Below are 25,974 nucleotides of genomic sequence, written 5' to 3' on the forward strand. Positions count from 1 at the left end.
GTAAGTTCAACGAACATCCGCTCAGTATAGCCTCATGAACAATGCTACATCTCCACAAAGATTTCAACAGTACATTAAACGAATGGTCTTACTTCCAATACGCTATAGACTGTCCATGAAGGTTTTGTGAGTCATAAGTCTGTTTAAGGTTTCATTGCGATACGCCAAAAAAAAAAAAAAAAATCCCTTATATAGTGTTATTGGAGGTAAGAGTTATAGTAAGTTGTACAAGAGAATTTAACTGAATGTAGGAAGGAGAAATGAATGCCGGCCGCGGTGGCCGTGCGGTTCTGGCGCTGCAGTCCGGAACCGCGGGGCTGCTACGGTCGCAGGTTCGAATCCTGCCTCGGGCGTGGGTGTGAGTGATGTCCTTAGGTTAGTTAGGTTTAAGTAGTTCTAAGTTATAGGGGACTTATGACCTAAGATGTTGAGTCCCATAGTGCTCAGAGCCATTTGAACCTTTTTTTTTTTTTTTTTGGCAAATGAATAACTGTGGTGGGAAACAAACATTGAAATATCAGCAGTAGATGGTCGAGGATGCTAGATGGAGTAAATATGGAGTGGTAAAAAGTTAGCGAAAGATATAAATATTTGGAGAACGGAATCAAAGAGTTGTAAGTCTGGCAAAATGTCACAACTGATTCAATAGTTTACCGTTCATTGACTGTGGAATAATAATGAAATAAGTGAGCCATGATGTTACTTATGCAGTCATGCTCTATATGAAGGCTCTGGTATTACTTGACTTGCCTGCAACCTCTGAACCAGTTTCGTATGCTGCATAGGCCTACTTGCATTAATCCATAGTGTGTTAAGTTTTGACGTCTCACAAGTTCTACATTTAACACGGAGTCACACTCACCTGAGTGTGGAGGCAATAAGAGAGGGTACGCTCGTAGGGCTCTGTGGTGGAGAATATCTTGAATGTTGTCATCACCAATACTTGTGAATACAGAGCATCCCTTTATCTGTATTCCATTAATCAGCGATTGCCGTGAAATACAGAATTTCGTCGTGATCCTCATCTTGTTACAGTCGAATTCCTACAAGCATTCATGTTCTCATTCTGTAATCCACAACCAAATATTTTTAATTTCTGAATGAGTGTATCTTCATTTCAACATTTATCTGACACTCTCATGATTGTACGATAAAAATCGTTGTTCCATCTAAAGTTCCATTGCACATGAGCACTTGTGATGGCTACGTATCTAAGTCTGCCAGTGAATGTTGAAATAAAGAAGCATTCATCGCACAACTGAAAACAACTAAAAGTGACAACAAAATTCTAAACTTCGAGAACTTTAGTGCGTCCATGGGCACTTGGAACAATGAAACTAACTGACGAAAGTTTGCTCTTCTTTAGTTCTTTGAAATCACTTTGGTGACCTTGTTTTACACCATAACAGGACAGATTTCACGTTACTGTTGAATATTCAGGTCACGGTTGTTGTGCAGTTACTAGGGCTACTCCATGATATCGAAGTAATACAGAGCCTGGAAGCCAGATTTGTTACTTATAGGTTCCAACAACACGCAAGTTTTACAGAGATGATTCGGGAATTCAAATGAGAATCCCTCGAGGGAACGTTATATTCTTTTAGAGGAATAATACTGAGAAATTTTAGAGAACCAGCGTTTGAAGCTGACTGCTGAACGATCCTACTGTCTTCAACATACATTTCGCATGGCAGTCAGACGCTCTGACCACAAAGCGGACATTAGCTGTGGTACACGGTGGCGGCCATGCCCACTGTATGATGGCTCGTTGAGTGTGTATGTAAAATTGGATGAACGGCCTTCTCTGTCTAGCTTTCTGGTCTTTCTGGTCTGGTGTGTAATTTACCTAATGTGAAAAAGGACTTTGCGTGATTGCAAATAAAGGGAGTTAGGTATTCTGTTTGAAGGTGGCATTTACTGTAAGTATTGATCGCTGGAATGTTGAGAAAGGGAGGTAGGTGAGAGTACTTTGACGTACCGGGTGGTCATGATTAAATTGCATTTACTCACAGATGTGCCAGGCACTTAAATATGATTTGCTGAGTATCCATGTAGATATAGATGTAGATGTAGATGTTGAGTGTGGGCTGTAATTATCGTATGGCAGCGGAACTTGGTAGGTACACTAATGCATTAATCTGGAATGGATGTACGCTAGGGAAAAATAGCTCCAGTTGTAGCCACCAGGTACAAGTCAGGCTCTGTATAGCATCTCGTTGACATGTCTGATGTTCGTACTGAGCACATCGTGTAAGACGTGGTTAACAGCAAACTTTACATTACGCCTTTCCCTCTTGTTCGACCTTCTCTGCCCATGCTCCGGTCCTAATCCATAACATGTGGAAATAGTTCTATGCGTCATTCTTGCATTCACAGCGCCAGATTTGTATCTGGTGGCCAAAACTGGAAATATTTGTTTGCTGTATAATTCGGCTCCGTAATATCGCATTATAATGTCTAAAACGTTACGCTGCCATGGGATAGTTACAGCCAACACTGGATCTCCGTGAGTAGCAGCAGTTTAGTTATAAACACCTGTTATATGCCATCATCCTCAGTCAGTGAAAATCCTCCGAGATATCCTCGTCCAGTAGTAATCCAGTAAATTTACCGTCAGCTGGTGGCAGCCAGAGAAGTCTGCAATGGTCTCAACTATTGCCACCTTTGCTGAACTGAGGTCGCCGAGTGTGAATTGGTTGGGAGAACGTTCTCACAGACGAGAGGAACGGTACTTTGAGGTATGTCCCAGCTTCCCCAGCTAGCGGGGCGTCCTCGTCGAGCAGGCCAGGCTCCCGCGGCTATCGCAGGAAGTGCGAGGTCTCGCAGCGCGGCTGCGGCCTGGGCGTGATGAAGCGCGGGTGGAAGGGCCCTAGCGCGGCCTCGTTGGTGGAGGAGGGCGGCGGCGGCTGCTGGGTCCTGCCGGCGCGCAGCCGGGGCGCCCAGTGGCCGCAGGCGAGCGCGCGCCGGTTGAGCGCCCAGTAGAGCAGCGGCGCCGCCGCAGAGTGCGCGTGGCCCAGCAGCAGCAACCGACGCGCCGCCCCCGCCGCCACCCCCGGAGCCCCCAGGTGCGCCGCCGCCACTGCCGCCGCCGCCGCGTGCGGCAGCCAGCAGCCCGCGAACAGCGCCAGCTGCGCCGCCAGCATGCGCGCCAGGCGCCTCCGGCTGCGCAGGGACTGCGGCCTGGAAGGAGACGGTAGTCATAAAACTACCGTAGACTACCGTAGGCTGTTGCGAGTGAGCGCGGACTACGGTAGTTTTCCGAGTAGCCTTAGTCAAGAGGCAGCCAAGATTTCGTCTCGCGGGCCGTGCCCGACATGAGTGCCAAAGTGCTCGGCCTTGTTTCACATTTCCCCCCCACCGCTACCAGACGCTGTCTGAGTGAGAGGAGGGTGAAGACGGGAAACTGCAAACACGCTGCATTTAAATGGATGTGCAGTCGCACGGCATACAGCTTGGTTATTATTTTTAGCAAAATTTTTATACATTATATCCTCAGATACGTTTTTTTACTCTAATAATAATAAATATTAGTAGCACTGGAATAAAACTAACATATACACTCCTGGAAATTGAAATAAGAACACCGTGAATTCATTGTCCCAGGAAGGGGAAACTTTATTGACACATTCCTGGGGTCAGATACATCACATGATCACACTGACAGAACCACAGGCACATAGACACAGGCAACAGAGCATGCACAATGTCGGCACTAGTACAGTGTATATCCACCTTTCGCAGCAATGCAGGCTGCTATTCTCCCATGGAGACGATCGTAGAGATGCTGGATGTAGTCCTGTGGAACGGCTTGCCATGCCATTTCCACCTGGCGCCTCAGTTGGACCAGCGTTCGTGCTGGACGTGCAGACCGCGTGAGACGACGCTTCATCCAGTCCCAAACATGCTCAATGGGGGACAGATCCGGAGATCGTGCTGGCCAGGGTAGTTGACTTACACCTTCTAGAGCACGATGGGTGGCACGGGATACATGCGGACGTGCATTGTCCTGTTGGAACAGCAAGTTCCCTTGCCGGTCTAGGAATGGTAGAACGATGGGTTCGATGACGGTTTGGATGTACCGTACACTATTCAGTGTCCCCTCGACGATCACCAGTGGTGTACGACCAGTGTTGGAGATCGCTCCCCACACCATGATGCCGGGTGTTGGCCCTGTGTGCCTCGGTCGTATGCAGTCCTGATTGTGGCGCTCACCTGCACGGCGCCAAACACGCATACGACCATCATTGGCACCAAGGCAGAAGCGACTCTCATCGCTGAAGACGACACGTCTCCATTCGTCCCTCCATTCACGCCTGTCGCGACACCACTGGAGGCGGGCTGCACGATGTTGGGGCGTGAGCGGAAGACGGCCTAACGGTGTGCGGGACCGTAGCCCAGCTTCATGGAGACGGTTGCGAATGGTCCTCGCCGATACCCCAGGAGAAACAGTGTCCCTAATTTGCTGGGAAGTGGCGGTGCGGTCCCCTACGGCACTGCGTAGGATCCTACGGTCTTGGCGTGAATCCGTGCGTCGCTGCGGTACGGTCCCAGGTCGACGGGCACGTGCACCTTCCACCGACCACTGGCGACAACATCGATGTACTGTGGAGACCTCACGCCCCACGTGTTGAGCAATTCGGCGGTACGTCCACCCGGCCTCCCGCATGCCCACTATACGCCCTCGCTCAAAGTCCGTCAACTGCACATACTGTTCACGTCCACGCTGTCGCGGCATGCTACCAGTGTTAAAGACTGCGATGGAGCTCCGTATGCCACGGCAAACTGGCTGACACTGACGGCGGCGGTGCACAAATGCTGCGCAGCTAGCGCCATTCGACGGCCAACACCGCGGTTCCTGGTGTGTCCGCTGTGCCGTGCGTGTGATCATTGCTTGTACAGCCCTCTCGCAGTGTCCGGAGCAAGTATGGTGGGTCTGACACACCGGTGTCAATGTGTTCTTTTTTCCATTTCCAGGAGTGTATATTGAAAAGGAATATATACATAGTATGGCTCAAATGGCTCTGAGCACTATGGGACTCAACTGCTGAGGTCATTAGTCCCCTAGAACTTAGAACTAGTTAAACCTAACTAACCTAAGGACATCACAAACATCCATGCCCGAGGCAGGATTCGAACCTGCGACCGTAGCGGTCTTGCGGTTCCAGACTGCAGCGCCTTTAACCGCACGGCCACTTCGGCCGGCTACATAGTATGTTAAAGCACTCTGTCTTCAGGCCACGAGTGGCCTACCACGACCATCTGACCGCCGTGTCATCCTCAATGAGGATCCAGATAGGAGGGTCGTGGGGTCAGCACACCGGTCACCTGGTCGTTACGATGGTGTTCTTGACCGGAGCCGCTACTGTTCGGTCGAGTAACTTCTGAAGTGGCGTCACGAGGCTGAGTGCACCCCGAAAAATGGCAACAGCGCATGGCGGCTGGATGGTCACCGATCCAAGTGCCGCCCTCACCCAACAGCGCTTAGCTTCGATGATCTCATGGGAACCGGTGTATCCACTGCGGCAAGGCCGTTGCCAGTATGGGATATGTTACCGATGGCGGTATTCTACACTTCTAAGTCAAAACAATATTAACGAGAGGTAGACTATTTTAATACAGTTATCATTTTTTACAATGTACTTCTTTGACAACAGAGCCTTTTTACGTAGGAAACAACATAGATCACAATCAAAACTAGTTTTCAGTGTTATTTAATTAATTTTGACGTGCTGAATACCTAATATGTTTCGTATCAGGCACAAACTGTCGGCATAAAGACAGTCGCCGACAATTTCACAGAGTTTCGCAATCAAGATGCCACATAATCGTGACACTTACTTAGTTTCATAATCGTAAAAAGGTCTTTCACATAAATATGTCGATCGAAATGATGAAGCACTTTTGCTGCCTCAGTACGGAGACTTGGAAACTCTTCCTGTGGAAAGCAATGTAGACATCCTTAACAGCTTTAACATACAAAGATTTTTCACAGAAACTGGAATTACCTCTCAGGTAAACCAGTTACATTTGCACATACGCAGTGGTGCTTACAACTGAAACGGCAAACAGTGTCGAAAACAGCTCGGAAACAGATGTAAGATTCATCAGTTTACTTGAAAGTGGGTGCACTCAGCGACTGTAATTTATAAATGATAGAGCGCAGCAATCAGTCGTCCTTTTTTTTTTTTTGCAGGTTTTATTACGCAAATCCAGATTTCAGCTAGTGCCTAGCCATTATCAATGCGCTATTTTTTAGTAGAGCAGTATTCGAAGAACTGTGACTGACGCTCGAACAACAGGGAACTAACATGCATCGAGTTTAAAAAAAATAGTACATTGATAATGGCTAGGTACTAGCCGAAATCTGGCTCAAAATGGTTCAAATTGCTCTGAGCACCATGGAACTTAACTTCTGAGGTCATCAGTCCCCTAGAAGTTAGAACTACTTAAACCTAACTAACCTAAGGACATCACACACATCCATGCCCGAGGCGGGATTCGAACCTGCGACTGTAGCGGTCGCGCGTTCCACACTGTAGCGCCTAGAACCGGTCGGCCACTCCGGCCAGCCCCAAATCTGGATTTAAGTAATAAAACATGCAAAAAAAGGACGACTGATTGCTGCGCTCTATCATTTAGAAAAAAAAAACACATGTATGGTTGACAACGTCCTCAAAAGTATTCTCGCACTTCTGTCTAGGACACTGTGAATTCTTCAAACCTAGAGTTTTCGTTAACGCCAGTGAGCTTACGTAACTGGACTATGTCAAAATGTGTCCCTTCTACAACGTGATTTTCTTTTCAAACATATCCCCATGAAAGCAGAAAAAAATTACTTTGCAGAGTCTTAGTGTAGGCAGTGTGCAGTCAAAAAAAATGGTTCAAATGGCTCTGAGCACTATGGGACTCAACTGCTGAGGTCATTAGTCCCCTAGAACTTAGAACTAGTTAAACCTAACTAACCTAAGGACATCACAAACAGCCATGCCCGAGGCAGGATTCGAACCTGCGACCGTAGCGGTCTTGCGGTTCCAGACTGCAGCGCCTTTAACCGCACGGCTACTTCGGCCGGCTTCAGTGTGCAGTCAAGTCCACTTGTAACGCGAAATCTACACTCCATTCCGTATGTTCTACTTTTCGTTCTTGCACTCCTTTGTTCATCATAAATTCAACAATAGCGAGTTTTAAGTCGAGAAGTCGTTCCAGGCATGTCCCTTGACTTAACCAACATGCTTTCCAGTAATACAGGGTGATTCAAAAAGAATACCACAACTTTAGGAATTTAAAACTCTGCAACGACAAAAGGCAGAGCTAAGCACTATCTGTCGGCGAATTAAGGGAGCTATAAAGTTTCATTTAGTTGTACATTTGTTCGCTTGAGGCGCTGTTGACTAGGCGTCAGCGTCAGTTGATGCTAAGATGGCGACCGCTCAACAGAAAGCTTTTTGTGTTATTGAGTACGGCAGAAGTGAATCGACGACAGTTGTTCAGCGTGCATTTCGAACGAAGTAAGGTGTTAAACCTCCTGATAGGTGGTGTATTAAACGTTGGTATAAACAGTTTACAGAGAATGGGTGTTTGTGCAAAGGGAAAAGTTCTGGACGGCCGAGAACGAGTGATGAAAATGTAGCACGCATCCAGCAAGCATTTGTTCGCAGCCCAGGAAAATCGACTCGCAGAGCTAGCAGAGAGCTGCAAATTCCACAATCAACTGTATGGAGAGTCCTACGAAAAAGGTTAGTTATGAAACCTTATCGTCTGAAATTGGTTCAAGCACTGTCTGCAGCTGATAAGATTAAAAGAATCGATTTCCGTGATTTTATCCTTGCTCAAATGGAAACAGATGAATCTTTCGTTTCAAAGATTGTGTTTAGTGATGAAGCAACTTTCCACACTAACGGGAAAGTCAACCGTCACAGTGTCTGTATATGGGGCACTGAGAATCCGCGGGAAACAACTCAGTATGAACGTGACTCGCCTAAGGTGAACGTTTTCTGTGCCATTTCAGCCAATAAAGTTTTTAGTCCCTTTTTCTTCGAAGGTGCTACTGTAACTGGACTACAGTATCTGGAGATGTTAGAGAATTGGCTGCTCCCTCAGCTCGAACAAGAAGCACAACAATTCATATTTCAGCAGGATGGAGCGCCACCACATTGGCACTTATCTGTCCGTAACTACCTGAACGTCAACTACCCGAGGCGATGGATCGGCCGCCAGGCAGCCCGTGACAGAGCACTTCATCACTGGCCTCCAAGAAGCCCTGATCTTACCCCCTGCGATTTTTTCTTACGGGGGTATGTTAAGGATATGGTGTTTCGGCCACCTCTCCCAGCCACCATTGATGATTTGAATCGAGAAATAACAGCAGCTATCCAAACTGTTACGCCTGATATGCTACAGAGAGTGTGGAACGAGTTGGAGTATGTGGTTGATATTGCTCGAGGGTCTGGAGGGGGCCATATTGAACATCTCTGAACTTGTTTTTGAGTGGAAAAAAAAACTTTTTAAATACTCTTTGTAATGATGTATAACAGAAGGTTATATTATGTTTCTTTCATTAAATACACATTTTTAAAGTTGTGGTATTCTTTTTGAATCACCCTGTATATGAAGTGTCCATACTCTACACTGAGTTCCATTGGAAACTGTTTCAACTGACCATGGAGTAATGTGTGTGACTTCAGAAATGTTACTATTCGTACTATCAATCCCGTCACGTGCTCCTGGACTGTAAATTCAGCACAAAGTGCCTTTTGATGTACCAGGACGATGAATTCTGTTTGCCGATCGCTGAAATTTTTTGCTCATACATTCTCAGCTAAATCTTTAAATCCTTTCTGCATGGTGTTGTACACTGAAGTGCTCAAGAAACTGGAAAGACATACGTACACAATATAGGGATACGTAAACAGGCAGAATACGGCGCTGTGGTCGCCGACGCCTATATAAGACAAGTGTTTCGCACAGTTGTTAGGTGGGACACAGCATTTCCGAGGTAACGATGATGTGGGGACTTTCACGTACTACCATTTCCCGAGTGTACCGTGAAATTAGGAATCCGGTAAAACATCAAATCTCCGACATCACTGCGGCTGCGGCCGGAGAAAGATCCTGCAAGAACGGGACCAACGACGACTGAAGAGAATCGTTCAACGTGACAGAAGTGCAACCCTTCCGCAAATTACTGCAGATTCCAACATTGGGCCATCAAGTTTCAGCGTGCGAACAATTCAACGAATCATCATCGATATGGACTTTCGGAGCCGAAGGCCCAGACGTGTACCCTTGATGATTGCACGACACATAGCTTTACACCTCGCCTAGACTCGTCAACAACGACACTGTACTGTTGATGACTGGAAACATATTTCCTGGTGGGACCGACTCTCATTTCAAACTATATCGAGCGGACGGACGCTTACGGCTACGGAGAATACGTCAAGAATCCATGGACACTGCAGGTCGGCAGGGGCTCTTTAAGCTGGTGGAGACTCTGTAACGGGGTGGGGCGTGTGCAATTGGAGTGATATGGGGCCCCTGATACGTCTAGATACGACTCTGACAGGTGACACGCACCTAATAACCATCCTATCTAATCACCTGCACCCATTCATGCCCATTGTGCATTCCGACAGAACTGGGCAATTCCAGCTGGACAATGCGACACCCAACACATCCAGAATTGCTACAGAGTGGCTCCAGGAACTTATTCGGAGTTTAAACACTTCCGCTGCTTACCAGACTCCCCAGATATGAACATTACTGAGCATATCTGAGATGCCTTGCAACGTGCTGCTCACGAGAGATCTCCATCCCCCGTACTCTTACGGATTTATAGACATCCCAGCAGGACTCATGGCATCAGTTCCCTTCAGGACTACTTCAGACATTAGTCCAGTCCATGCTCCACGTCTTGTTGCGGCACTTCTACGAGCTCGCGGTAGCCCTAGGCGATATTAGGCAGGTGTTCCAGTTTCTTTGGCTGTTCAATGTATAAAACATGATCCTGTTATTTATAAACAATTTTAGCACCTATCGATAATAATAGCCAACTCTTGCCTTTCATCATTACGAAGAACTTCCTATTGCGTACAAAATAACAACAATAATTAAATATAGATTTTGTATGCTTGTGCATGTAAACTATACTAGCACAAAAAGTAGTTGCTTTGGTTACATAAAAGAGCAGATGTTGCACAATCAACTAATTCTGAATACTTATAAAATGAAACTTATATTTTCCAAGGATATAAAATGTGCAGTGGATTATTACTGAACGATCTGTGGTTCTAATTACTAATTACGCGGGAAAAAAAAGGCGGCGGCTCCCAGTTTTTCTCTTACACATTCATTAGTGCTTTTTCCCTACCAATGTTACCAATTATCCAACGATTTATTACATCGTAAATATTCTCTGACTATTCATGCCGGCTACTTCTCACCGTGAAGACCCATGTAAACGATCAGTTTGTCAAACTTCATTAGTTTGTCAATTTATTTGTCAGTTTGTGGGTTTGTTGTACGTTTTTGTCAAACATAGACAGTGTTTGACACGTTTGACACAAATTTTGACTGATTTCTCACCGTGAAAGCCCATGTAAACGATCAGTTTGTCGAAATTCACTACTTTGTCAATTTATTTGGAAGTTTGTGGGTCTGTTTTACGTTTTTGTCAAATATAGACTGTGTTTGACCCTTTTACACAAGTTTTGACTGACGTCTGACTTGACAAGACATCGAACGTCGTTTATGTTGATGTTTCGCTACGTGTGTTTAGCGAAAAAGAGATTTTATTACAATTTACAGGCATTGGACAAAATATGGAAACACCGAGAGAAATGCAAGCTTGAATATAATTGCAGATTTTAGCCAAGCCTGCAGGTAGAGCCGCATCAACGGCACCTGTGTGTTGCCCTCAGTATGTTAGTGTGTCAGTCGTGAACAGAAGAGTGGTCTGTGTAGTTGTGAGTGCATTATGTTGGGGGTAAGTGAATTCGAACGCGAGAAAATTATTGGTGCTCGAATGGTCGGTGCTTCTGTAACCAAGGAAACTGACGTGTTTGACGTTTCAAGAGGCAACATATAGAAGATTTATAACTCCTAAATCTATGGAAAGCAGCGACCTGATGCTATTTTTAAGTTAAAATGAACAGTCGATATCGCAACAATATTTGTTTATTTACCGGTTTCGGCTCATGTAAAACCCATCTTCAGAATTTTTTACCCCCCTATGGCTGGTGCTAGCGGCTCTTCGGGCTTTTACATTGGCCGAAACCAGTAAATAACCAAATGTTGTTGCGATTTCGACCATCCATTTTATATCGCTGCTGAGAAACACAACGCGGACGAAAGTTTGTATGTTGAGTGACAGACGGTCATTGAAGAGAAAAAATTTAAGAGAACGACAGCTGCAAAAGTCACTGCAGACCTGAATGTCTATCCACCTCCATAATTATTATCAGAACTTGCTATTCTGTTGCAGGAAGAATGGTACAAGATTCCTTCGAAAACGGTGCAGGACTTTTATTTACCTATTCCAAAATGACTGGAAGCTGTTTTGAATGCCAGAGAGTTTCCCATGCCATATTAGGCAGGTAAAGTGTTGTGTTTCTAATGTTTCCTTATTTTTCTCCTCCCCCTGTATACCACCGTATCAATGAGTTTCAACAATTGTACCGTATATTACACAGGAAAGCGTTAAGCAGAAAAGCAGTTTTCTTAGCACAACATACAAGTGCTTGTGGGATAAAAGAAAAACTATGTCAGCTTATGTACTCAGGTTGTGGTGATTTAATGAATTTTCGATACTATATTGCAGTGCCTGTATTATTAAGAAGACCGATGCAATGTTCGTTGGCCATGCGTACCTATACGTTTTGTCTTCCCTTTTCTCATATTTTTCTCAGAATTTCGAGCATCTTCCACAGTTTTATATTACAGAACGCTTATTCTAGGTCGACAAATCCTATGAACGTGTGTTGGTTGTTCTTTTGCCTTCGTCCGGTATGAAGCACAACCTTGCAACGTGTTGCTTACGCAAGTACACACATCTGAAAATAATCGAGTATGATCAAAACCAGTCATACGGTAAAAAAATGAATGTATGACTGAGGCGGATAAATAAACGGTAGACAAACTTTCAAATATCGACAAAGTTTCTGAATCTTCTCATGATTAATACGTCTGCTTTGGTGACATACAGAGGGTGTCGAATCATTAAGGACCATTCACACTTGACGAAACGGGAGGTCGAAACGTTCCATAATATATTTAAAAAGGTGACATTTTCACAGACCAACGAAACAGAGTGATCGGTGCAGAACAGGACGTCAAGGTCATGGTTTCTTTGAGAGACACCGACCTTGGTGGTTGCACGGTCACGTCAACTATCATCGGAAATTGATGTGCTCTTTTTATGGCAGCGGATTTAGTGCTTACATGTCTTCTCAGTATTTATTTTACTGCTTGCATTGTTTTTATGACACACTGAAAGGTCCCATAAGGACTTGATTACCCTACGAGCGTTGTTCCACGAAGGGAGTATAATATCTGAAAACGAAAAGCGACTTAATTTTCAAAATACTAGGTCAGAGAAAACGCATACACTGTGCATAAAGAAGGAAAAAGAAACTGCAAGGTTCAAGAGGTGTTATCAAGTCTATATATGCAGACTGAAGCGACGAATGAAAATTTGTACCAAGGCCGAGAATCGAACCTGTGTCTCCTACTCATTAGGGAGATACACTAACCACTATGCCACCCCAGTACAGTGGCTTTGTTCAGCTGCACAAACTATCCTAGCGAGCTTCCCTCCTCAATCGAAATACCCAATCAGGCCTCAGCCCACTCGGTATTCCCCTTAAACTGAAACAGCATTGCCTATTGAGCAGGAAACCCGGGTTCGAATCCTGGCCCTGGTTCACATTTTTCTTCGTCGTTTCAGTCTGTATACATACATAATAAAAAATAACTAGAATAAACAAATATTATAACAGACTTTTCTAACAGTGACTGGAAAGAAAACACTTTACATAAGTTAAAAGGGCTCTATGTATTGCACAGTAAGTATCGTCTGTCGAGCAACTAATGTCAATCGTCTGAAAAGCTTGAACGAAAATTTTGCTACATCACAGGAGTGTAGATTTACCATACAATCTACGGAAAGAATATCAATAATGAATTTTACTTTGAGATGTTAATATGCAATAAGAAAATGTTAGTTTTTTAATTCCAGGCAGATGAGTGAGGTTAAGAGCCCTTGGACTTGACTAGCATTTGGATTGGTGAGCGTCCAGGTCCGCCGAGCGCTGTTGGCAAGAGGGGCGCACTCAGCCCTTGTGTTGTCAATTGAGGAGATATTTGACTGAAAAGCAGAGGCTTCGGTCATGAAAGCTGACGACCGCCGGTACAGCGGTGTGCTGACCACCTGCATCCAATGATGCGAATCGGCCGAGGATGACACGGCGGCCGGTAGTTACCGTTGGGCCTTCTGAGTTTTTGACTCCTCTATTCCGACTTTCTGTATCGCATATAGCGCCCCTTGAACTCAGTTTACTATCGGTGTTTATGGAAGTCACGTGATTTCACGTGATGTGCCACGAAGTGACACCGTGTGAATGGACAGGTATTTGGTGGTGATGTCGCCTTCCGTTCCGCTGACATCCTGCGCCTACCGTCGCGGGCAGTCCCCACTGCTGGAGTCGTGGCGAACGCACCTGGCGAGCAGCGGCGGCGGCCGCATGGGGCGCCGCGCGGGCCCCGACGGAGAGGCGCTGTGGTTGTGGGCCTGCCCCCCGCGGCCCCCGCCGCCCCCGTCACGCCCCCGGCGCCGGCTGCTCCTCCGCAGGTCCGCCAGGTCCGCCTGGATGCGGGAGTCGTCCTCCGAGTCCGAGTCGTCACCCGCCACCCGCCGCATCATCGTGTCGCCGCGCACGAATGGGATCACCTGCGGGCGCAAAGTGTGGTAGTACACCCTGTTAGTCTCGCCTCACATCGATTACCTATGCATCCCACCTACTGCACTTGAACTGTTAGCTGAAATCCACATATATTATGAAAATGTGTAAGTAGGCTGTTTAGGTTTTTATGTTGGTAAGCCACTTAGCGTTCTGTATGAAAATCACTGGCTGTGCTGTGTGCAATCTGTGGCTGGTTGGCATTGTTGCAATATTCGCTATTGTAGTGTTGGGCAGTTGGATGTGAACAGCGCGTAGCGTTGCGCAGTTGGAGGTGAGCCGCCAGCACTGGTGGATGTGGGGAGTGAGATTGCGGAGTTTTGAGAGCGGATGATCTGGACGTGTGTCCATCAGAGACAGTAAATTTGTAAGACTGGATGTCATCAACTGATATACATATTATGACTTTTGAACACTACTAAGGTAAATACATTGTTTGTTCTCTATCAAAATCTTTCATTTGCTAAGTATGCCTATCAGTAATTAGTGCCTTCAGTAGTTAGAATCTTTTATTTAGCTGGCAGTATTGGCGCTCGCTGTATTGCAATAGTTCGAGTAACGAATATTTTTGTGAGGTAATTGATTCGTGAAAGGTGTACGTTGTTGTTAGTCAGGGCCATTCTTTTGTAGGGATTATTGAAAGTCAGATTGCGTTGCGATAAAAATATTGTGTGTCAATTTAGTGTTGATCAGGATAAGTAAAGAGCGAAATGTCTGAGTATGTTCAGTTCTGCTCAGCTGTTTGAAAATCAAATAACGTAAGGGGTATCCAAGCACAGTAATTCATAAATTTTTCTAAGGGGATGTTTCAAATGTAAGTATTTGCGACAGCCATTCGGAAAGCAAGGAACGATCTGTCGCGAAAGGGAAACCCCAGTTGCAACAGTTAGCTACATCTTTCAGCTACTTCTCTGACTTAGACATTTGTCGTAAAGTTGTAGCTGCTTTCCAATACCCTCGTCATAGAAGGCAGCCTCCTGTGCTTTTCGACAATTTTCTAAGCTGGCAGCAGCCCATTGTCTGTGCCCAAATGTCTTTATAGCTACCGGTTCGCTTAAGCAGAGATAAAAATCAGGGAGATTTATTTATTGCCAAATTATAGACCTGTTACCTGATGTTTAAAACAGGTCTTACATCTTACAATTTTCGTGTTTCATCTTTTTACAGTTTTCTTTTCTTTTGTTTTATCTGCAACATTTACAAAGAAAGATACTTTTCAAAATAACAATAATTTAAGGTTGAAATATAAATAAAATTTAGTTGTTTTTAAGAAGAATATAGAAAGATGAGAGGATAGAGGAGAGATTTGTTAGTAGCATCACCGAATGTGCCTGATGGTGAATACCTCGGAATGGTTTCTTGACCGCCAGTCGCACAAACACACACACACACACACACACACACACACACACACACACATACATACAAGTGGTTATTAGAAGAGAAATAATATTGCTTATCATATTTATTACTAAGCCTAGGTATTAACTATGTGCCCCAATTCTTTCGTTACTCCAAATTAAGCAATTTTTGTACAAAATGTACTCTATCCTACTTTTAGGGCTGCCCAGGAACAACGTCATGGACGTAGTAGAATGACGTTCCCGTGGGGTGCTTCATTAGTGTGAGTCCCCTGGCATCTCACATGTTGGGGTGCTTCATTAGTGTGAGTCCCTTGCCTCACACAATTTTCAGTGCTTAATTAATGAAATTACCCACGATAAATTGTTTAAAATTATCCCCATTTGCTTCAATGCATAAAGTCAATCGTCTGCTGAAGTTGTTCACAGTTTTGAACAGCACATCCCGTGGTATGGCAGCACACACTCTTCGAATGCGTTGCTCCATATCGTTTCGGGTTGTGGGCTGTCTGTCATAAACAATATTTTTTAAGTCACCCAGAAAAAAACAGGAGATGTTAGGTCAGGTGAACGTGGAGGCCACTGAATTGGTCCGAAGCGTCCTATTCACCAACCAGGGTACCGTACATTTAAAACGTTCAGCAAATTTTTAGCATAATGGGAAGCTGCTCCATTCTGTTGCAACCACATTTTTTGCCTAGTTTCTAATCAACATCTTCCATTAGCTCCAACAAATCATCACGGAGAAGTTGTAAATACGATTCCTCAGTACCATTTCGGTAAAAAAAATACGGTCCTATCAAGTAACAATTTCAAGTTCCACACCAGACCATTAACGACCACTTGTGTTGACTGTCAACGGGTCTGTACCAGTGTGGCTTGACAAGGGACCAATAATGACAATAATGATGATTTAATTCGTCATTGTTTTTGAATGTGGCTTCATCGGTGAATATAATGTATCTAGAAAAACCATTGTCACCTCTTATCATTTGGAGGCCCATTTGCAGAAATGCGCTCGTATTTGCGTATCTTTTGGCGTTAATGCCAGTGTCAGTGTGGTATGATATGCATGATGTTTACGTGCCTTCAAAATCCTCAAAACAGTGGATTTCGGTATTCCAGTTTGTCTCTGGATTGCACGACTACTCATTTCTGGATCCAGTTGAACACAGGCGAGAACTGTAAGGGTACGAGCGTCATTTTCATTGTATTCGCGATGACGAGGTGGACGGTGCATGTATTCATTTCGAGCTTGTTGAGTGCAATTTCGAATAAAGTTTTTGCTTGGATGTCGTCTGTTTGGGAAACGATCCGCATAAAATTGCGCAGCTGCAGCGTAATTGTTACGGCATTCACATTAAATTAATATTATATCAACAATCTCCATAGGAGGATAGTGAGCCATGTTTCGCTAAAGAATAATTTACTTTCGTCAGTTGATGTTTACGGTTCACAATCTGAAAGTGAAGTGACGCCTGATCTTATTGCACCGACCTTTATACTGAGCCATAGTTCGCAGTTTGGACACGGTAGCGCCACAGTCAGGTGAGTAATGCAATTGTGAATAGTTCCCAAACGAGATTTTAATACCATTCCGCCTACCTCCATGAAAAACTGTCGGGGGTAGGATACATTTTGTAAAAAAATAGCTTAATTTGGCGTAATGGAAGAATTGGTGCACATTTTGTATCGATTTGATGCGTCCTTCTCGGATCATTCTAAATAAATCACAGTTCTTCCCAAATTGGGATTTCAGCACCATCTGTCAATGGTTTAAAAAAATATTTCAGGCAAAATTTGATTCCTCTTTTATGGAGAACCTGCAATAAAAAAAAATGGGGGTTTCCATTTAAGATTTAAAAGTTGCCCCCCAACCTATCCAATGGGGCGCGGGCTCGGAGTCACGTTTAGTATCATTTGATGTCCGCCTTTGGGCTTACGAACTTGTCTTACCCATTATTTTTACCCGATGTGTAGTTTTCGAGATAATCTCATCCGAAACTTCAGATGGACCACCCTGTATGTCTCCAGAAGAATGTAATTCCATCAAATGAATAAAATACTGTCTCTAGAATCCCATGAATGTAGGTTGCTTACATTAATCGGAACAGAAATATTCTAGATCAAATGGAAACGAGTCAGTCCTACATGCAGGGTTGGACGTCACAGCTGCAAGACAGGTGGGGGTAGCGTCAAACAATCTATTACTTGAAATCATAATTCAATAAAGACCCTACGCTGTCGACAGGCGTTGATATACATCAAAGAGAATTTATAATACACGAATCTGGTTAAAGAGTTGCATGTACTCTTAAGCATTTCTATGCACAACTTACAACGAAGGAAACAGAGAAATTCGTAAGGTCGGAAGGAAGTAGAGAAAGAATATCGCTAAGGTTTTTCTAAGAACGGAAGATTCACCTTCATAACGTGTGTTGCTTCGACGACAATTACGCCAATATCGCATGGATCTATCATCGGAAGCAGTTCATCACTCTCCTCCCTAACACTGTCCGTCTATCAGTGGGCTCTAGCACCACCTCGAAAATGGTTAGCCTTTCATTCACGTATGACTTCAGTCTGCTGCATGAGATGTCTGGAAGCTGTTTTGAATGCCAACGAGTTTCCCAAGCCATATTAGAGAGGTAAAGTGTTTTTACTGTCCCCTTATTTTTCTCTCGAATTGCCAACCCAACCGGTGTTGTAGGCACATTCGAATACACGGGACCGACAAAAGATTTTGTCTCTGTGAAATTTCATGATAAGGTCAATGTACACGAGGTCTGAGACAGAAAATATGTTTTCTTTGCCGAGTTTGAAGTAAACGGTATCGCTCTCACATCCTATCCGAAGAAGAGGCCATTGTAGAACATTCCTCAACAGGCGACCGTGAATCATACGTCGCTAACTGGTGCCATGCTGTTCCTGTGCCATCTTCGTCGCTCACATAATTGAACGTTTAAAAACGTTGGATGTAACTTCGGAAACGCACACACCATCAGCGGATGTGTAAATGAACAGAGGTGCTATTTTCTGTGAAAGGTAGACTGGCCACTAGAGTGCATTAGTGTTGTTCGCTTTTCGTGTTGTTACCAGGCCTGACAAGGCGTATAAGGGGTGAAAACATCATTAGAAGTTCAGTGACCGCTGTCAAGGACGTGGAGATGCCGCGTACGAGTGTGAGACCGTATTATCAGCGTATGAAAGGGACTTCATTGCGGGTCTCCATTTGGCCAGCTGGTCAAATCATGCAAATCAGTGAACGATTTTGATGCGTCAATGACTCGATATTGGACTGTGTGATAATGTGTGGCCAATCGTACTTGTCATATGACCCATTGCAACGGAGGATCGCCATATTGTGCATTAAGCACACTGCAACCTTTTCACATTTGCGCCTGCCGGGAACTAGTAATAGACTCACTGCAACACTGTGTGTCATCCACTACTGTCGGAGACAAGCGAGTTACTGCACCATACGGAGGCTACTGCAACACAAACAGCAGCACTGGTAATGGTATCGAGAACAGCAAGCAAGGACAACTGATCGACAGCGTCGCACCGTTTTCTGCGACGAGTAGCTGTTATGCATCACCCCGATGATCGTCGTCGGAGAGAGCAGCAGCAGCAGCGACGACGGCAGAGGCCCCATTCTTTCGTTGATTTCAAGTGCCGCAGCATAATTACGCTGAAGCACCACAGACACTGTATTCAAATACAGAGATATGCAAAAAGGTAGAATACGACGCTGTGGTCGGCAGCAACTGTATAAGGTATAAAGGGTCTGGCATAGTTTTTAGATCGATTACTGCTGCTACAATCACAGGTTATCAAGATTTAAGTGATCTTGAACGTGGTGTTATAGTCGGCGCACGAGCGATGGGACACAGCATTTTCGAGGTAGCGATGGCGTGGGGATTCTCCCGTGCGACCGTTTCACGAGTGTACCGTGAATTTCAGGAATCCGGTAAAATATCAAATCTCTTACATCGCTGCTGCCGGGAAAAGATCCTGCAAGAACGGGACCAACGACGACTGAAGAGAATCGTTCAAAGTGACAGAAGTGCAACCCTTTCGCAAATTGTTGCAGATTTCAGTGCTGGGCCACCAATAGCGTGAGTACCATTCAACGAAACATCATCGATATGGGCTTCCAGAGCCGAAGGCCCCCTTGTGTAACCTCGATGACTGCACAGCATAAAGCGTTACGCCTCGCCTGGACGCATCAACACCTACACTGTACTGCTGATGACTGGAAACATACAGGGTTATTACAAATGATTGAAGCGATTTCACAGCTCTACAATAACTTTATTATTTGAGATATTTTCACAATGCTTTGTACACACATACAAAAACTCAAAAAGTTTTTTAGGCATTCACAAATGTTCGATATGTGCCCCTTTAGTGATTCGGCAGACATCAAGCCGATAATCAAGTTCCTCCCACACTCGGCGCAGCATGTCCCCATCAATGAGTTTGAAAGCATCGTTGATGCGAGCTCGCAGTTCTGGCACGTTTCTTGGTAGAGGAGGTTTAAACACTGAATCTTTCACATAACCCCACAGAAACAAATCGCATGGGGTTAAGTCGGGAGAGCGTGGAGGCCATGACATGAATTGCTGATCATGATCTCCACCACGACCGATCCATCGGTTTTCCAATCTCCTGTTTAAGAAATGCCAAACATCATGATGGAAGTGCGGTGGAGCACCATCCTGTTGAAAGATGAAGTCGGCGCTGTCGGTCTCCAGTTGTGGCATGAGCCAATTTTCCAGCATGTTCAGATACACGTGTCCTGTAACGTTTTTTTGCAGAAGAAAAAGGGGCCGTAAACTTTAAACCGTGAGATTGCACAAAACACGTTAACTTTTGGTGAATTGCGAATTTTCTGCACGAATGTGTGAGGATTCTCTACCGCCCAGATTCGCACATTGTGTTTGTTCACTTCACCATTAAGAAAAAATGTTGCTTCATCACTGAAAACAAGTTTCGCACTGAACGCATCCTCTTCCATGAGCTGTTGCAACCGCGACGAAAATTCAAAGCGTTTGACTTTGTCATCGGGTGTCAGGGCTAGTAGCAATTGTAAACGGTAAGGTTTCTGCTTTAGCCTTTTCCGTAAGATTTTCCAAACCGTCGGCTGCGGTACGTTTAACTCCCTTCTTGCTTTATTCGTCGACTTCCGCGGGCTACGCGTGAAACTTGCCTTCACGCGTTCAACCGTTTCTTCGCTCACTGCAGGCCGACCCGTTGATTTCCCCTTACAGAGGCATCCAGAAGCTTTAAACTGTGCATACCATCGCCGAATGGAGTTAGCAGTTGGTGGATCTTTGTTGAACTTCGTCCTGAAGTGTCGTTGCGCTGTTATGACTGACTGATGTGGGTGCATTTCAGGCACGACATACGCTTTCTCGGCTCCTGTCGCCATTTTGTCTCACTGCGCTCTCGAGCGGTCTGGCGGCAGAAACCTCAAGTGCGGCTTCAGCCCAACAAAACTTTATGAGTTTTTCTACGTATCTGTAGTGTGTCGTGACCATATGTCAATGAATGGAGCTACAGTGAATTTATGAAATCGCTTCAATCATTTGTAATAGCCCTGTATTTCCTGGTGGGACGACTCTCGTTTGAAACTGTATCGAGCGGATGGACATGTACGGATAGGGAGACAACCTCATGAATACGTGGACCCTGCATGTTAGCAGGGGAGTGTTCAAGCTGGTGAAGGCTCTGTAATGGTGTGGGGCGTGTGCAGTTGTGATATGGGACCCCTGATACGTCTAGAGACGACTGTGACAGGTGACACGTGCATAAGCATCCTTTATAATCAGCTGCATCCATTCATGTCCACTGTAAGTTCCTACGGACTTGGGCAATTCCAGCGAGACAATGCGACAACCCACAAGTAGAGAATTGTTATAGAGTAGCTCCAGGAACACTCTTCTGAGTTTAAACACTTCCGCTGGCCACGAAGCTCCCCAGATATGAACGTTATTGAGTATATCTGGGATGCCTTGCGACTTGCTGTTCAGAAGATATCTCCAGCCCCTCGTATTCTTACGGATTTATGGATGGCCCTGCTCGATTCAAGGCGTCAATTCCCTCCAGCACTAATTCAGACATTACTCGAATCCATGCCACGTCGTGTTGCGGCACTTCTGCGTGCTCGAGGGCAGGTAGGTTTACCAGTTTCTTTGACTCTTCAGTGTATTTCTGGTTATAGTGCGGGGAGCCATGGACTGTGGTTTCAGATCTACGGCGGTAATGACTGAGGGAACGCTGATGGCAGACTGGAACGTCACGAATATCCTGCGTCCTCGTATCTTACCTCTCATACGAAATTGTCGTGGTGCCATTTTTCAACAGGATAACGAGCGTCCACACACGGCACGCGTCTCTAAAAACTGTTTATGTGACGTTGAGGTACGCCCGTGGCCAGAAAAATCGACAAATATGTTCCCAGTAGAACATGTATGGGATCAACTCGCATTTAAACTCCATCCAAGTGTCATCAAGTACCAGTTACGATAGTGGAGAGGATACAACGTCTTTGACTCACCAACCAAATCACTGCATGTATTAAGTCAGGGAGCGAGAGGGTGCAACGTCATACTGATGAATGGTATCACACTCTTTGTTATTTGGCTCGACTTTGCAATCATAGAAATTAGCATCACATACTCTCTGAATCCGAGAAGTGTTATTTGATTCTCCTCCCCTTTTACTTGCTTCTTCTTTCTTGTTTTCAGGCGATGTTCGTTACACGTCCCGGGAGAAACAGGACCTAACACTAGAGGACCGAAAGGAATCTACTGGTATGAAAAATTGGCCGTAACTTTATGAAATTTTGAGGATTTACCTACGGAAGACACTGACAAGAAGTCGGAACGGGATGATACGATATGTGTTAAGGCATCAGGCAACAGCGTCCACGGGGCTAGAGCAAGCTGTCGAAGGTAAAAGTTGTAAGGTAAGACAGTTTTTGTTTTGATGACACAGCCTTACGAGTAACGCCCTGCTCACCTTGTCGAGACCCATGTTGACTGCATGTAACTGTAACGCACACTGATGTTTGTGTTTCAATCCTGCGTCACCGTACCAGTACCGGCGCCCAACGGCAAGTCATGACAATAACACTACTAAAAGCGCAACTACTTGCAGTGTACAATATGAACGTCATCCGTATGAAGCTGGGCATCACACTGTAAATACAGGGTGTTTCAAAAATGACCGGTATATTTGAAACGGCAATAAAAACTAAACGAGCAGCGATAGAAATACACCGTTTGTTGCAATATGCTTGGGACAACAGTACATTTTCAGGCGGACGAACTTTCGAAATTACAGTAGTTACAAATTTCAACAACAGATGGCGCTGCAAGTGATGTGAAAGATATAGAAGACAACGCAGTCTGTGGGTGCGCCATTCTGTACGTCGTCTTTCTGCTGTAAGCGTGTGCTGTTCAAACGTGCAAGTGTGCTGTAGACAACATGGTTTATTCCTTAGAACAGAGGATTTTTCTGGTGTTGGAATTCCACCGCCTAGAACACAGTGTTGTTGCAACAAGACGAAGTTTTCAACGGAGGTTTAATGTAACCAAAGGACCGAAAAGCGATACAATAAAGGATCTGTTTGAAAGCATTTCAACGGACTGGGAACGTGACGGATGAACGTGCTGGAAAGGTAGGGCGACCGCGTACGGCAACCACAGAGGGCAACGCGCACCTAGTGCAGCAGGTGATCCAACTGCGGCCTCGGGTTTCCGTTCGCGGTGTTGCAGCTGCGGTCCAAATGACGCCAACGTCCACGTATCGTCTCATGCGCCAGAGATTACACCTCTATCCATACAAAATTCAAACGCGGCAACCCCTCAGCGCCGCTACCATTGCTGCACGAGAGACATTCGCTAACGATATAGTGCACAGGATTGATGACGGCGATATGCATGTGGGCAGCATTTGGTTTACTGACGAAGCGTATTTTTACCTGGAAGGCTTCGTCAATAAACAGAACTGGCGCATATGGGGAACCGAAAAGCCCCATGTTGCAGTCCCATCGTCCCTGCATCCTCAAAAAGTACTGGTCTGGGCCGCCATTTCTTCCAAAGGAATCGTTGGCCCATTTTTCAGATCCGAAACGATTACTGCATCACGCTATCTGGACATTCTTCGTGAATTTGTGGCGGTACAAACTGCCTTAGACGACACTGCGAACACCTCGTGGTTTATGCAAGATGGTGCCCGGCCACATCGCACGGCCGACGTCTTTAATTTCCTGAATGAATATTTCGATGATCGTGTGATTGCTTTGGGCTATCCGAAACATACAGGAGGCGGCGTGGATTGGCCTCCCTATTCGCCAGACATGAACCCCTGTGACTTCTTTCTGTGGGGACACTTGAAAGACCAGGTGAACCGCCAGAATCCAGAAACAATTGAACAGCTGAAGCAGTACATCTCATCTGCATGTGAAGCCATTCCGCCAGACACGTTGTCAAAGGTTTCGGGTAATTTCATTCAGAGACTACGCCATATTATTGCTACGCATGGTGGATATGTGGAAAATATCGTACTATAGAGTTTCCCAGACCGCAGCGCCATCTGTTGTTGAAAAATGTAACTACTGTAATTTCGAAAGTTTGTCTGCCTGAAAATGTACTGTTGTCCCAAGCATATTGCAACAAACGGTGTATTTCTATCGCTGCTCGTTTAGTTTTTATTGCCGTTTCAAATATACCGGTCATTTTTGAAACACCCTGTAGTTTCCCCTCTACAGTGGCTCAAGTAGCGAACGTTTAATTACAACCACCCTGGTCATCACTGAGCAACGGCCTTGCTACGGTGGATACACCGGTCCCGTCAGATCACCAAAGGTAAGCCCTGTCGGTCGTGGCCGGCACTTGGATGGGTGACCATCCGGGCCACTATGTGCTGTCGCATTTTTCGGGGTGCACTGAGCTTCGTGATGCCAATTGAGGAGCCGCTCGACCGAATAATAGCGGCTCCAGTCACAGAAAACCATCATAACGACCGGGAGAGCAGTGTGCTGACCACACGCCCCTCCTATCCGTATCCTCGGCTGAGGATGACATGACGGTCGGATGGTCCCACTGGGGCACTTGTGGCCTGAAGACGGAGTGCTGTGGTGTTCACCACTGTTTGCTTCCACCTTACCGTTATACAGACCAATTAGAAGTCTCATCTCTAAGTGAAGTGTGTCGTTTATTCAATCCTACGATATCAGTGTAGTGTCAGAGGTCCCCGATCTACGACCCGGTGATCACACGCTACCTACCCAGGCAAGGAACTTTAGTACTTTTTAGAATTCTGCAACGTCTGCTTATGACAGACCACGTAAACTCTGTCATTATTAGAAGTCTTCCAGAATCCGAATGCTTGGTTGACGGCAGGAATGGTTACCATCTGGAGTAAATTGTTCTTGTAATCACGATTCATGATTACTTGAAATCAAGATTTCGTCCAGTTGCGAAGTTTTCATATTAGTGTAGGATGTCCAGCGACGGAGTCCCCGACTTCAAAATTAAGCGACTAGATAACTAAGCTCTATAGAAGAGTGCAACAAACCGTATACTTATTGTGAAATTTATAAGAAATTTATACATCGCAGTACATACTGCCTATGCATAATGCGCTATACTTCCGCCTGAATGGAGTCTTGAATAAATGAAACTGGCGATTTTGGGGTTCCGAAAATATCCATTTTTGTGATGCGAAACCACTGCATTCCCCAAATTGTCATTTGGACTGCGGTTGGCTGCAGAGGTATTATCGGATAGTGAGTCTTACTTCCCAGCTTTGAGTGGTTAATGCAAGTTGTGAGCAGATCACATCGCAATGAAAGGATATTTCGCTTTCTTGGTGAATGCTTCTGGAACTGAGACATAGCATTGGGTTTTTACAAATTTACTGGCAGTGCTGGACTGGCCTCCATGTTCTTCAGATTTACTCGACATAACTGCTTTTTGTGAGGCACATGGAAAGACACCGTCTACCAAAACCATCCGACCCCGCTGGACGAGCTTGAATCGACCGTCCATGTGGAATCCGTTGAGATACCATAGGATATGATGGCAAAATTCATTGTTCGTTTGCGCTCTCACCGTGAATTCTTTTCTCTGTGATAATTGTTATTCTGCATACTCCAGTGACGATTCATTAGCTCTCTGTGGAGCCTGACACACACTGAAGTACTTCTTTACTGGAGAATACTTGAGTCGAACTTCTGTTCCGGCTGCTGAGCAAACGGAAATCTTAACTCACGTTCTGTCTTTTACCGAGGTAATTTCAGCAGTACGAGTTCACGGACTGCATACTGCCCCCACCGTGTAGGCAGAGAGTTGCAGTACGACTACTGTTCGTACTTCAGTAGGTGATATGCTACTCTGGTTTGGTAGATAGAGAAACCCAGTACATGTAGGTCTTCAGTTTCTCACCGCTAATCAGTAAGAGCCGACTTCGTGTCCGTCTAATAGCAGGGGAGTGTGGTGGGGCGGGGGGAGGGGGAGTGAAAGGTGGTTGTTTAAAGAAAGTCATACGTACACTTCTGCTAACCTCAACATTACTTGTAAGGTAGAATCCGACATTGTGCACCTCATATTTATACATTTTTTGCACAATACGTGATTTCTGAGAAT

General features: G+C 45.3%; 1 protein-coding gene across 1 annotated transcript in view; it reads right to left on the minus strand.

The window, feature by feature from the left end:
• Positions 1–2,798: 2,798 nt before the first annotated feature.
• LOC126260696 (uncharacterized) overlaps positions 2,799–25,974 on the minus strand; it is a 90,026-nt gene continuing 66,850 nt past the window's right edge. Inside the window, exons 5-6 of the mRNA XM_049958031.1 lie at positions 13,821–13,945; positions 2,799–3,180 (exon numbers count right to left, since the gene is read on the minus strand). Of these exons, the coding sequence (XP_049813988.1) occupies positions 2,799–3,180; positions 13,821–13,945 (507 nt within the window). The remainder of the gene's footprint in view (positions 3,181–13,820; positions 13,946–25,974) is intronic.

This window comes from Schistocerca nitens, chromosome 5 (assembly GCF_023898315.1).
Source record: "Schistocerca nitens isolate TAMUIC-IGC-003100 chromosome 5, iqSchNite1.1, whole genome shotgun sequence".
NCBI lineage: Eukaryota > Metazoa > Arthropoda > Insecta > Orthoptera > Acrididae > Schistocerca > Schistocerca nitens.